At 41.2% G+C, this 12235-nt stretch overlaps 1 protein-coding gene across 2 annotated transcripts in view; it reads right to left on the minus strand.

Annotated features, from left to right (window-relative positions):
- TESPA1 (thymocyte expressed, positive selection associated 1) overlaps nt 1-12235 on the minus strand; it is a 27461-nt gene that overhangs the window by 2293 nt on the left and 12933 nt on the right. For both annotated transcript variants that reach the window (XM_012651008.1, XM_012651004.1), the window contains 7 exons: nt 10805-10854; nt 10168-10221; nt 9381-9417; nt 9016-9114; nt 8174-8382; nt 6863-7671; nt 5593-5686 (listed from right to left, as the gene is read on the minus strand). In XM_012651008.1, the coding sequence (XP_012506462.1) occupies nt 5594-5686; nt 6863-7671; nt 8174-8382; nt 9016-9114; nt 9381-9417; nt 10168-10221; nt 10805-10854 (1351 nt within the window). In that variant the 3' untranslated portion in view covers nt 5593. The remainder of the gene's footprint in view (nt 1-5592; nt 5687-6862; nt 7672-8173; nt 8383-9015; nt 9115-9380; nt 9418-10167; nt 10222-10804; nt 10855-12235) is intronic.

Below are 12235 nucleotides of genomic sequence, written 5' to 3' on the forward strand. Positions count from 1 at the left end.
TTCAGTACAGTGTTAGTCTTGACTTTCCATTTACAGGGCAATTTTACAACTCCGCAGGGGCAGAGGTTTATGTTGGGTAATGATGCAAATAATTTCTGTCCAGTGGAACCAATAATCACAGAGATAGTTTACGATGTCATTGAATTAACCAGTTTTGTATCTAACTTGGCAATCTATTAAGTTGTCTATGTATATAAACTAGCTTCTCAAATACTCTTTGGACCAGTTTGAACATATTGCTGGTACCTTTATTAATTAATGAGTTAAATAAAATCTTTAAATATGTTTATCTTCTGTTTGCATGAGAGTCTTTATCTTGCCTTTCTGAAAATTATACTTTAAATATTTCCTTTCCAACTTGTTACTCCTACTGTACTTCATTCTTAATAAAAGGACATTAATATCCACTTAGTTGCCCAAGAAAAAACCTGGAAGTTGCTCTGTTTCTTTTCCTCATCCCCTTTTTCTCCCCCAAACACAAGTCTAATTGGTCCTAAGCTTAACCATTTTACCTCCTAAATATATCTCAAAATCCCACTTTCCTCCCCTCCATTCCCAGTGCTCTCATCTTATTTCTGACCATCACATTTCTCCATTTCTCCTTGGATTTCTGTGGTAGTTTCCTATTTTCCTTACTTCACCGGCCCTATATTCAACCTATTTGCCACACCTCTGCCAGAATGATCTTTCTAAAAGACAAATCTAATCATAACACTTCCTTTGCAAATTTTTCAATGGCTTCCTATCTTTTTAGACTAAATCAAAACACTTGAAATAACATAAAAGATTTTACTTCATAATCTGATTTCTATCTATCTTTCTTATTCTCACTTTTGATCTTTCTCCCACATATTTGCTTTCTCCCACTAGGCACAAGTGTAGTTTCTGAAGATATTATGATATTTCATTTCTCTCTGCCCGGAATATGAATATTCTGCTTCTTCTTTTTCTACTCCCCCAATCACCCTTCCTCTGTTCAACCTTTACTCATCTGTCCAGACTCATCTTCTCCATCTCCTTACCAACACATATCTTTTTTTATAAAAAAAAAAATCATCATCTGGGAAATTAATTTCTCTGTGTCTCCATGGCATTTAATAAAAAGCAGTTGTTGATTTTCCTGTAATGTCTTACGCTAAACTATGAGCTCAAAGTCTCCTGTGAACATTCCTGTTTAATCCATGTAACGCTCCTCTTGCTGGTGAGTTTATAAGAAGGCAAGCAAAATCCAGTGGTGACAAAGGTAGTGGGGCCATTGCTACTTAGCTCAAAGGGCCAGAGCACCCAGTTAATGAAGGTCAGATTCAAGTACAGGTAGTGAGGCTTGCTCCGATCCACAGTAACAGCCTGAACTCCTGCTCAACTGGGGCTATGGGCTCTCATGGAAAGAGAATTGATGTGGAAGTCAGGAGACCTGGGTTCTAGTTCTGGCTCTGATACTCACTAACTAGTTGCATGATCCTGTTAAATTATTTTCCTTCTCTGAGTCTTTTTGAGTATAAAATGGATTTATCCCTCTATATGATTATAAGACATACCAGATAATATTTCTGAAGGTGCTATAAAGTATAATGGCTAGAAGCTCTTTGTACCAGGAGGGCTGTGTAAGGTCGTGTGGATGGAGCCAGGGCCTCTGCTCTGCACATCTCCAGAAGCAATACTTACATTTCTACGTGAGTGCTGATACCTGAAGCTGTGTGGCTTGATAGCCTTGAAAATATCTTGGTGATCCACTTGAACTACTGGTCAGAAAATGAGCATTATGCAATGCATATAGCTTGTCTTTCTGCCTCCCACAGCCAAAAGAACAAGACAGTACAGATAAAGGGAAGGCCGAGGAAGAGAAAAGAAGAGACAGTAGTGCTCCCTATCTGTGGTTTTGCTTGTCACGGTTTCAGTTACCTGTGATCAACCATGAAAATATTAAATGAAAGTATTAGATGAAAATATCTGAAAATATTAAATGAAAAATTCCAGAAATAATGGCCTTTATCAAAAAGTCCCAAAATAATAAATGTTGGCATGGATGTGGAGAGAGAGAAACACTCCTACACTGCTGGTGGGACTGCAAACTAGTACGACCTCTGTGGAAAGTAATATGGAGATACCTCAAAGAGCTACAGGTAGAACTACCATTTGATCCAGCAGTCCCATCACTGGGCATCTACCCACAGGAACAAAAGACAATCTATAAAAAAGACATCTGCACTGGAATGTTTACAGCAGCACAATTCACAATTGCAAAGATGTGGAAACAACCCAAGTGTCCATCAATACATGAGTGGATTAATAAAATGTGGTATATGTATACCATGGAGTTCTACTCAGCTGCGAAAAACAATCGTGATTTAGCACCTCTTAAATTATCCTGGATAGAGCTGGAGCCCATTCTGCTAAGTGAAGTATCCCAAGAATGGAAAAACAACCACCACATGTACTCACCATCAAATTGGTATCAACTGACCAACACTTATGTACACATATAGTAGTAATGTTTATCGGGGTCGGGCAGATGGGAGGGGGGAGGAGGGGATGGGTACATTCACACCTAATGGGTGCGGTGCACACCTAATGGGGGATGGAAACGCTTGAAGCTCTGACTTGGGTGGGGCAAAGGCAATATACATAACCTAAATATTTGTATCCCCATAATATGCTGAAATAAAAAAAAAATAATAAAATAATTAAAAAAGTAAAAAAAAATGAATTTCCCCCTTCCAGATTCATGACACAGGCTTTAATATTGGCAGTACTGAGCTGTTTTCATAGCTATCTCCCCTTCCTGTGATCTCTTAAAGGATGATAGAGGAGTGGGTTGAAACAAGTGAATTGACAGAGGAGTTGGTTATAGCTTTGCAAAAAGATGATTAAACAAATGCATAGACCTTTGTAAAGAATTAATCACTGTGACCTCTTGCCTTAGCTAAAGACTGTGTCAGCAAACAAGAGATCTATTCTTCAAGGTAATTATGGAAAGAAAATCAACAAAATCTTTTCTTGATTTACCTGAAAGACTATGTGCATTTAATTCTTGAAGTTATGGTATTTTATTGAATTTGGTAAACCATCTTTTGTAAGGCTCATAATTATTTTTAATTATTTTACATTACACTTAAGGAGACAAAAAAAAAAAGGACAACTAACTGGTTGACATCACCAATTTTAAGACATGTTAAAATGTGGCAAAATGTGTGTCTTAGCACCAATAAAATTCAGCATTTCTGACCATAATCTCTCCTATTGCAATGCCATCATTGGCAGAAAATGGGATCTAGGTACGTACCTGAAATGTATAACTCTGAACAATACTTTTTCCCTAGCCATTCAATTCTAATATTTTTAAATACTAACCTTTAGTAAAAGTTGGCACAACTTTTAAAAATTGGCACCGAGAAAAATCGGTGTGCTGGGCATTGCATAGATTGCCTAGAAAAGCATAACCATATAGACCTCTGCACACGGCCCGAGCTGCCGGACAGCTTAACATTTTCTTGTGCAAGGCTGACATCTGCTGGACAGACAAACCTTAAGCAAAACTTTGCATTTTAGAGTAAATTCAATTTTTGGCAAGGAAATCTAGCTGTGAAATATATACCTCACCTTTTCTATTTGAATTTGATAAATCTAGAAGTGAATTTCCTTTTCAAATTTTGAATTCCACAGCTGAGTTTGAGTGAGCTTTAGAATGAGAGCTTACTTGCACTAAGTCTTTAAAAATGTGAAGAATAAAGCCCTTTAATTAAACTGGTTGTTCTTAACCCTCACAGTGGCACCAGAGTCATTGTCTCTGAGAGACTGTCTGTAAAGATGGCCACAGTAGCCCTCTCACCCTACATGACCTTTTACAATGTAACTTTTTGCCACATCATTAAAAAGGAGAGTCGGTTTTCCTTCCCTTTAAATCTAGGTTGGCTCTATGACATGCTTTGACGAATACTGTGCAGCAGAGAGAAGGTTGTGCAATTTCCAGTATATCCTTAAAAAGAGGCATTTAAACTTTGGTTTTTGCTAAATTTCCATGTAAGAAAGACTAGATATTAAAGAATGACGTATCCAGTAGGGAGAGAACCCAGCTGACTTTCAGCTCCAAGATCACAGAAATGTTGGACGAGCCTACTTTTGACCTTCCAAACCAGCCACCAGCCAAATGCAGCAGCGTACGTGAACACAGGTGAGTCAAGCAATAGATTCCACCAGTCAACCCAGAGAACAATGAGAAACAATAAATAATCCCTTTGAGCTTCTACATTTTGGGTGGTTGTTATGCTGCAACAGGTAACTAATACATTAGGAAAGCTTTAAAAGAAGAACAAACACCAATGCCAGGTCTCTACCTCTGAGATTTGTATTTAATTCTATTGGGTGAATTCCAGGAAATAGTTGTTTTTAAAAAGCTCACAGGATTGCTTTTTTAATACTAACCTAATATTTAATGCCCATGATTACTTTTACTAAAATTCGGTAGAACCAGCAACATCATTATTGTTGTTTTAATATGTTACATTACCTTTACATACATATAAGGTGTTGAAACTTTATGTAAATGTATAGCTCATATACATGTATATGCAAATATATGAGATCTGTCTGGAAAGTATCCAGCCATGTAATATGAAAAATAGAGACATTTGTTGAAGAAGATACAAGAAACATTGTGCATAGGACAAAGATGCCTCAGTCCCCTTCGAAGTAGACACCTTGGGATTTCACACAGTTCTCCCAGCATCTCTTAACCTAACCCATATACATTCAACAATCTCAGGTGTTCTGCTTATTGCAGGCCTTCCAGAACATGGATCACTTCCAATAGATTCTTGACCACCTTTGAAGGATTTGTGCCACACTTTTATTTGTGCTGCACTCATTGCATCATCACCCAAAGACTTCCAAATCATCTGAATAGTTTCTGCAGAGGAATGTTTAATCTTAAAGCAAAATTTGATGCAGATTTGTTGCTCTACTCGCTCAGTCATTTTGAATGTGACAGTCACACCGTATACATGGTTTTGGCACTTTTCCCTCAGAGTTACACCTGAGCTATGTTTTTCTTCAACTAAAACTTTTTCTTCTTTCTGAGACAATCTGGTGACCAGTGTCTCTAGTCAATCTTCTTGCCTCCCTCCTCTGAGAGTGCATTTCTAACAAAATCCATGTGAGGCTAATGCTTCTGGTCTAGACTACACTTTGAATATTAGGATTCTGCAGAATTTATCCTATAACAGCAGTTCTCAGACCGTGATCACCAGACTGGCAGCATCAGCATCACCTGGGAACTTGTTAGAAATGCAAATTCTTGGGCCTTATCCAGACCTACTCGATCAGAAACCCTGGGAGTCATTTTATTTTAACAAGCCTTCCATGATTGTGATGCATGTCTGAGCACCATTGGTCTAGAGAAGTATTTCCCAGCCATAATAGAATCACCTGGGGAGCTTAAAAAAATCAGTCACTGGTTATCATGCCATACCAAATAAATCAGAATCATAGGATATGGGACCCTTTATCATGGGTATTTTTTTAAAAAATCTCCCCAGGTAATTATAATGTGCACCCAGATTTGAGAACCACTATCTGAGAGACAGGCACACTTACTTCATGAATCTTGGCTAGCAAATGACTGGTAGCAATAGGGGTGTCTGGGTCTGCTGGGCCAGATGCTCTGCTCCTCTTCACTGTTGCTTTGCACCTATAAACAAGATCCCACAGAACTCAGTCACGGCCAATGGGGCAGAGGGCCAGGAAAGATGTGTGGTGGCAGGTAGCTGTAGGAGAAGGAGGCTGAGTGTACTTGGGAGACTTGGCCTCTTCTGCTGTGTCAGGGACCCAATAGCAAGAAAGGCAGAAGCTGATGTGCAGCTCTACATTCAATGACAGGTGACACATGATGCCAGTGATATTGCAAATAATTACATCTCCTTGTGGCAAGGATTTGAAAGCTTTTTCAAGAGATCCCAACACTTGACAGCAGTACCTTCCATAGACCCAGGCAAGAGGAGTCCTGAGGATCCACACAGTAAAGAGTTGGTGGACTCAGAGGATGTGCCCACCTGGGCCCTGCAATATCCCTTCTAGAATATGCTCTGTTACCCAGAATCACAAAATCTGCTGGTCAAATGGCGCCAAGCCTGTTGCAGGAACTTGCATTGGTTTCGCCTGATGCCTGTTCTGTTGAGGGCTGAGCTCTCCACTAGCATATGCAGCTCTGGGCCTGAATGGTGACCAATGGATGGCTGTCTGTGTGGGTAGGAGCTTGTGGCATTTGGATATGCAGGCTGGGGTGCCCACACATGGGTGTGCAAGATCCCTTATGGCATAGGACAGATCTGGTCATGGGAAGAGAAGGGGACAGAGAAAAGCTATAGATTCTTGCCCAGAGCTGGGGAGTGGCTCTGCCCACACTGCCATGTTCTACCACAGAAGTCCTAAGCGTCTGAGAATTCTAGGTGGACCCTGCACTTCTAGGTCTTTATGATTACATGTTTGTCAAGAGTTGGAGAAAATGTTTTATTTAACAGCATTTAGCTTTGTGTAAAACTGACCTCCATTTGTACTCTTTTGAGGACCCCTGCAAAAAGTAAGGGCTGATGTGCTTAATGAGAACCTTCGATGGGGATCAGATCAGGTAAGTACTACAAAAGCAGCTCTGAAAACTTGGCTGCTTTTAAGGAACTAAGAGCATTTCTCTTTCTGCCTCTATATTAATCCACTACCAAAAGTTTCTGAATTTATTTCAAAAAGTGATGTATCTGGTGAGGGCAGGTAGTCCGGATTTCCTTTGCCCAATGGTCCTAACTTTTCGCCATCTGGGAGAGAATCTATAGCTTTTCTCTGCCAGCCTTTCCATCACTTCAAACCCACTCACCTCCTCCAAGTCAACAGTGTCCTGCAGCTGCTGGGTTAAAGATCGATGCAGTTCTGGTCTGTCTATGCTCTGCTTCCACTTCTGCTGGATGATGGACAGGTCCAATGACTTAACCTTCCTGCCCATGGGATTCTTCTGAAACAGGCTCTTTCTTGCTCTGCTCTTTCTTTTCCAGAAAGTCTCATCCTTGGCTGAATGGGCTTCCTTATTGGTGGCCTGTAGACTCCACAGCTCTCTTCTTACCTGTGCAGAGCCTGTGCTCCACTGTGGATCTGCTCTGGGCAGAGAATGTATGTAATGGGGTATCTTGGAATTAGAATTCGGAGTTTGTGATGATGGTAGCACTGTGGACATCCCCTGCTGTGTTTCCTCTTTAGAGCAGAGGAAACATGGACAGGGAGAAGTGGGCAGATTTGTACCCCCAATAGGGAGCATAGGATCTTCCTGTTGGCTTTGCTCAAACTCAGAGTCTTGCTGGAGGATGAGCTTTTCACCTCTCACTCTGTCCATTACTTCCCACACCACTTGGTCCAAACTGTTCCTTTTGGGAGTGTTGTAGGGTGGTGATAGCCGACTTCGGGGGCATGTGTACAGGCACATCTTGGAGATGGCTTTCCGGAGACGCTCTCTGGGTGAGTGGGGTTCAGGCTCTGGGGCCAGAATCCTGATGGATGGCACATCAGTTGGGTTGTAATTCCAGAACATGTGGGATGGTGTGAACTTTTGGACAGGTGTCTTAGACACATAGGAGTAGAGACAGAAGAAGGCATCAGCAGTGACAGCCAGTGTCTGTACCTGCTTAAACCTGCCTGGGTACAAAGGTTGAAGATGGTGAGTTTGGGGCTCATTAGCAAATTGTCTTTTAGATCTCTCCCTTCAAAATCCTCCCCAAAGCTCAAAATTCAGAGAGAAGTTGACAATTTCCCTACTAGTGTTTCTCCCATTTAGATTTCTAACACCCAGGGACCCCTTTCTTGACTTTCTTGACTTCTTGACTCCCCATCCCAAGTAGATATTCCAACTTGGAAATAGACAACAGGTATAAGATTTAAAGACATTGTTCTGATTTGATTCAGCTAAAGGGGAGAAGACCTGAAGGAAGCAATAGGTCTGAGGTCTCTTGAAGACTGTTTCTTTAAGAGAAAGAGGCAACATCAGCATTCTCCATCATCACTGAAGACAACATAAGAGGAAATGGACACAAGAGAAAAGGGCGAAGTGACGCTAAATGAGAGAAAGTGGGATGTGAAGCCGCTGAACCCTGCTGTGATGCTCCGGAGAAGAAGAGCGGGTGTCTGTGGTCACACTCACTGGCCAGCATGAGGCAGGGGTCCTCCATCTCGATCCTCCGCACCTGAGCCTTCAGGAAGAGCTGAAAGTCAATGCCCTTGGCCTGAGAGGGAGTGGTGAAGAATCGGGCAGGGATCCGGGAAGTGTCTTTGAGGTCTTCTTGGCCAAAGCCCAGACTGAAGAGGACATCTTCTGCGTCTTCTTGTACCTTGTCCAGAATCTCTGAGATGCTGAAAAGAGTGAGTTTCCATAAACAGGTGACAGTGTTGAGACATATGTTAATGCAGAACTAAAACTGTCAAGAGATCGAAATTCCTTTCTGGCCATTTCTCTACCTTGCACTGTGAAAAGCTTTTGAGAAAAACTGTCCCTTCTCTGAACCTAAATTCTATGTCTAAAATATGGGAATTATAGCCCTAGTTATAAAAACTGAATAAAATTGTAGCACAGTATTTTGAATTACTTATTGCAGATGAATAAAAACTGAAGTAAATATGAAAGAGTTTTGAAAAGTGAAAAGCAGTATAAATGCAAATAAATTTTGTGGTTGTGTTATTAACTACTCAGTTTCCACTTGCATTTGCTATGATATATCTGTCTTTGGCCAGGTGCTTTGCAACTTGCCAACTGACTTGTGCTTGAGTGGGACAACTAAGCCGTAAGTGTGGAAGGAACATAGAACCCTGAAGGTAAAAATTTTTATTCTCACCCTGAAGGTAAAAATGAGTCAATAAGCACATTCAAAATCTGGTTTTGAGAGGTACACTAGCAGTTCCATTCTCCTCTGTCAGTGCACTATTGGTTCCTTTCTCCGTTGCCTCTCATCTTCCTCACCCTCCCACCCTGCAGAAATGAGTACCTACCTCGAACTAGTCTTGTTGGTTCCCCCAGTCATGCTGCTGGAAGCCAAACTACAGCCAAGATCAAGTAGCTGGCAAGGCCTGCCTGTGTCGAGGAAACTCCTGTAGAGATCAAAGCAGGTGTCATACAAATCATTTCCCAGTCTGCACCCTGGCTTCAAGGCATCCCTGCCGGGCATATTCACCCTCTGCTAGTACCTTTGAACCACCTACAGAGGAAACACAGTCTGTACCCTCATTGCTGGTTGGAAAATCTCACTCTCTATTGGGAATCTTTGTCTTTTTGTTTTTAATCTCGTTGACTCTGAAACCTACCCACTTCACTCTGGAAGGAGACATCACTCAGCCTGGCTGAACCTAACACTTACCTGGAGAAGAGTTTGCCATTGGCGGCCAACAGTGTAGCTGGACAGGGAATATAAAGACAAAGAACAAGTTAAAAGAGAAAATGAAAATCACTGGAGTTGCTCGTCTGAACTTAAAACTCAGCCTCCTCCATTTCCCTCTGCCACAGGCTAGCTGAACTCCATGAATTCTGCTCTTAAATGGGCTCTCGAGATTACCAAGCATAGCCCTGGAATAGGGAGAGATATGGCAGAGAACAACTGGCCTGTGCCTCTGAACTTTTGACTCATGACTGGTGTCTAGGCAAGAGCCCCTCTGTCCCGAGGAGGGTGAGCCATCCAGCCCTTTGGGCCTGTGCTCCTGCCACACCACAGTCTTTGCAGGCCCGGGAGACACTGGTAGGTTGCTGTGCCTCCACCGTTTATTGAAGCCCTTATCCTCCTGCAGTGAGGTCTCTCTCCTACGCCCAGTACTCAGACTTCTTTGGGCTTTCTATACAGAAAACAGTCTCAAAGGTGTCTGGGCAACAAATGTTATGGTGATTTTGTATGTTACCACCTTCCCAGGGGCTAAAGGAAAATTCTGGTGGTAGATTAGTAGAAGTCACCATAGGTTGTTGAGAAAGTGTTTCTGGGCATGTGATGCTTTCTGTGTTTTACATTAGATCATAATGAGACTGGTCTTTTCCTATAGATAAGATCCCAGGGATGGGCTGTTTCTTTCTGAAGTTTTCCTCTTCCATCCTATCCTTAATTTGTCAAATGTATATCCTCTTCCTGCAGCCCAACCTCAGAGAACTGTGCCACTCACCCTCTGCTCCGAGGGTCAAGTCGTCTTCAAAGCTGGCCCCATGGCTGGAGCACTCTGTCAAACAACCAGGTGAAGGTCACGGAAAATCAGACTGGAACATATACATATGTACTCCCCCCCAAACACATAAACATCTACACATGCCCCTGAACAACCACACAATCATACTAGATATCCATGTTTGCAAGACTACCCCCAACTACACATGTACTGCCTCAGAAATCAGGTTTATGTTTTAGGAATCACACATACATTACACTCACCTATAGCTAACCTTCCCCCATGTCACAGAGCCATGTATACAACCCCCTGCCAAATAGTAAACACATGGGGGTGTGTACTCACACACATATAAACACACACATGTTTTAAAGTTCTGTTCCCATAGCAGTGGTTGCTATAATAGCTGAGCAACCACTAGCAGATGATAAGCTTAGAATATTTGTGGGCTCTGAGCCAGCACTATTTTCTGGATTTTCTGGACAGCCTTGTGACCACTAAAGGGTGTTTTGTAGACAGTTTAAAAACACTCAAGCACTCTTATGTATACACACACACACACACACACACACACACACAAACACACCTCTGTGTCATTCTCCAAGTAGAAGAACAGAAGAACAGAGCCTATACTCACCATTGTAGATCGACTGTCCTGATTCCTCTGAAAGTCCTTCTTCAGAGTATCTAAAACCCCAAGACAATCTTATAGATTGAAGTCACAACATTTTCCAATGGGCTTTTCATCAGGTATCTCCCATATGTTCATATTATTTTCCAGTGGGAGTCAGTAGCATTTAATTTGCTTATAGATTGGAGAAAACTAAGAGAGAGTGGTTACTTCACTGACAAATTCATAGAGGTAGTCAGGGGGGCTGGGACTAGAATGGACCATATTTTAGATCATGCTACTGGTGTCCTGGTCACATCATCTAAAGTCAGCTTAACAATGATTCTTTAGTCTTTAGATAAAACAGAAAAGAAAGAGTATAGAAGCAAAACTGGGGAAATACATTTATAGAAACAGGGGTATGGGTGCCATAATTTCTAAACATCTAGGTTTTCTTACAGTTTTTAGGAGGTCACATTATCTACCCACATCCCTTTTCTTCTCTCTGAACCATGTTCTTGCCGAATATCATGTCTTTCAGGAAACAGCAGAAATTGCTTTCTGGTTAGAGATATTTTTAAATTTTGAGATACGGTCTTATCAAACATTTACCATCTCCACCAGAAGAACAAACGGAAATCAGCATAAATGGTAGTGAGAGACAACTCAGTTTTATAAACAAAGAATAAATTTTCTCTGGCCAAAACAGGTGAGTGAAGGATTCTGTGAAAAAGCTTTGAACTGGGACCAGGTCATCTTCATTGCAGTCCTGGCTCACTGTGGCTCTTAGTTCTCAAATACAATGTACAGGGATTTGGATCCCTAGATATTATCATTATCTAAGTCCACCTTGAGCAGTGATATGTTGTGAATTTTGTAGTGATTACTTTCCTATAAGTTTTCAAATGGAAATTGCACATGATGCTCTAAATGTAATCTCAAGTGGAGGTCGGAGGGGAGAAGGGTTGGTAAAGTGAGTTAGCAAGGAAATTGAAGTGCATCCGTTGGTGCTGGTCCTAAAGGAGTCTTCTCCTTTATCTGTCTCCAGCGATTCAGATAATTCTCAGGCTACTGGAATATCACTTCATGAAATGTTTAGCCATGGGAGTAGGATTCTTAATTGAACATCTGTAGATAAAATTGTGCCTAATTTTACAAAATAAATGATGACATATATAGATATCTTTTGCTGGTACCTTCAATAGTGAAAAAATCAACCTTGTTTTTCAAAATCTAAATTTTTATATGTCTTAATGAAAAAAATGGTACACTAAGGTTTATTATAAAATGTGAAATTATACCCAAGCTAATTAAGAATGGTTAACTCTGGTAATACAGCTACAACTACAAACTTCTGTACCTATTTGTCTTTTTGTTTTTAATCTCGTTGACTCTGAAACCTACCCACTTCACTCTGGAAGGAGACATCACTCAGCCTGGCTGAACCTAACACTTACC

The sequence above is a fragment of the Propithecus coquereli genome, unplaced genomic scaffold, assembly GCF_000956105.1.
Source record: "Propithecus coquereli isolate 6110/MARCELLA unplaced genomic scaffold, Pcoq_1.0 Scaffold111, whole genome shotgun sequence".
In the NCBI taxonomy this organism is placed as follows: domain Eukaryota; kingdom Metazoa; phylum Chordata; class Mammalia; order Primates; family Indriidae; genus Propithecus; species Propithecus coquereli.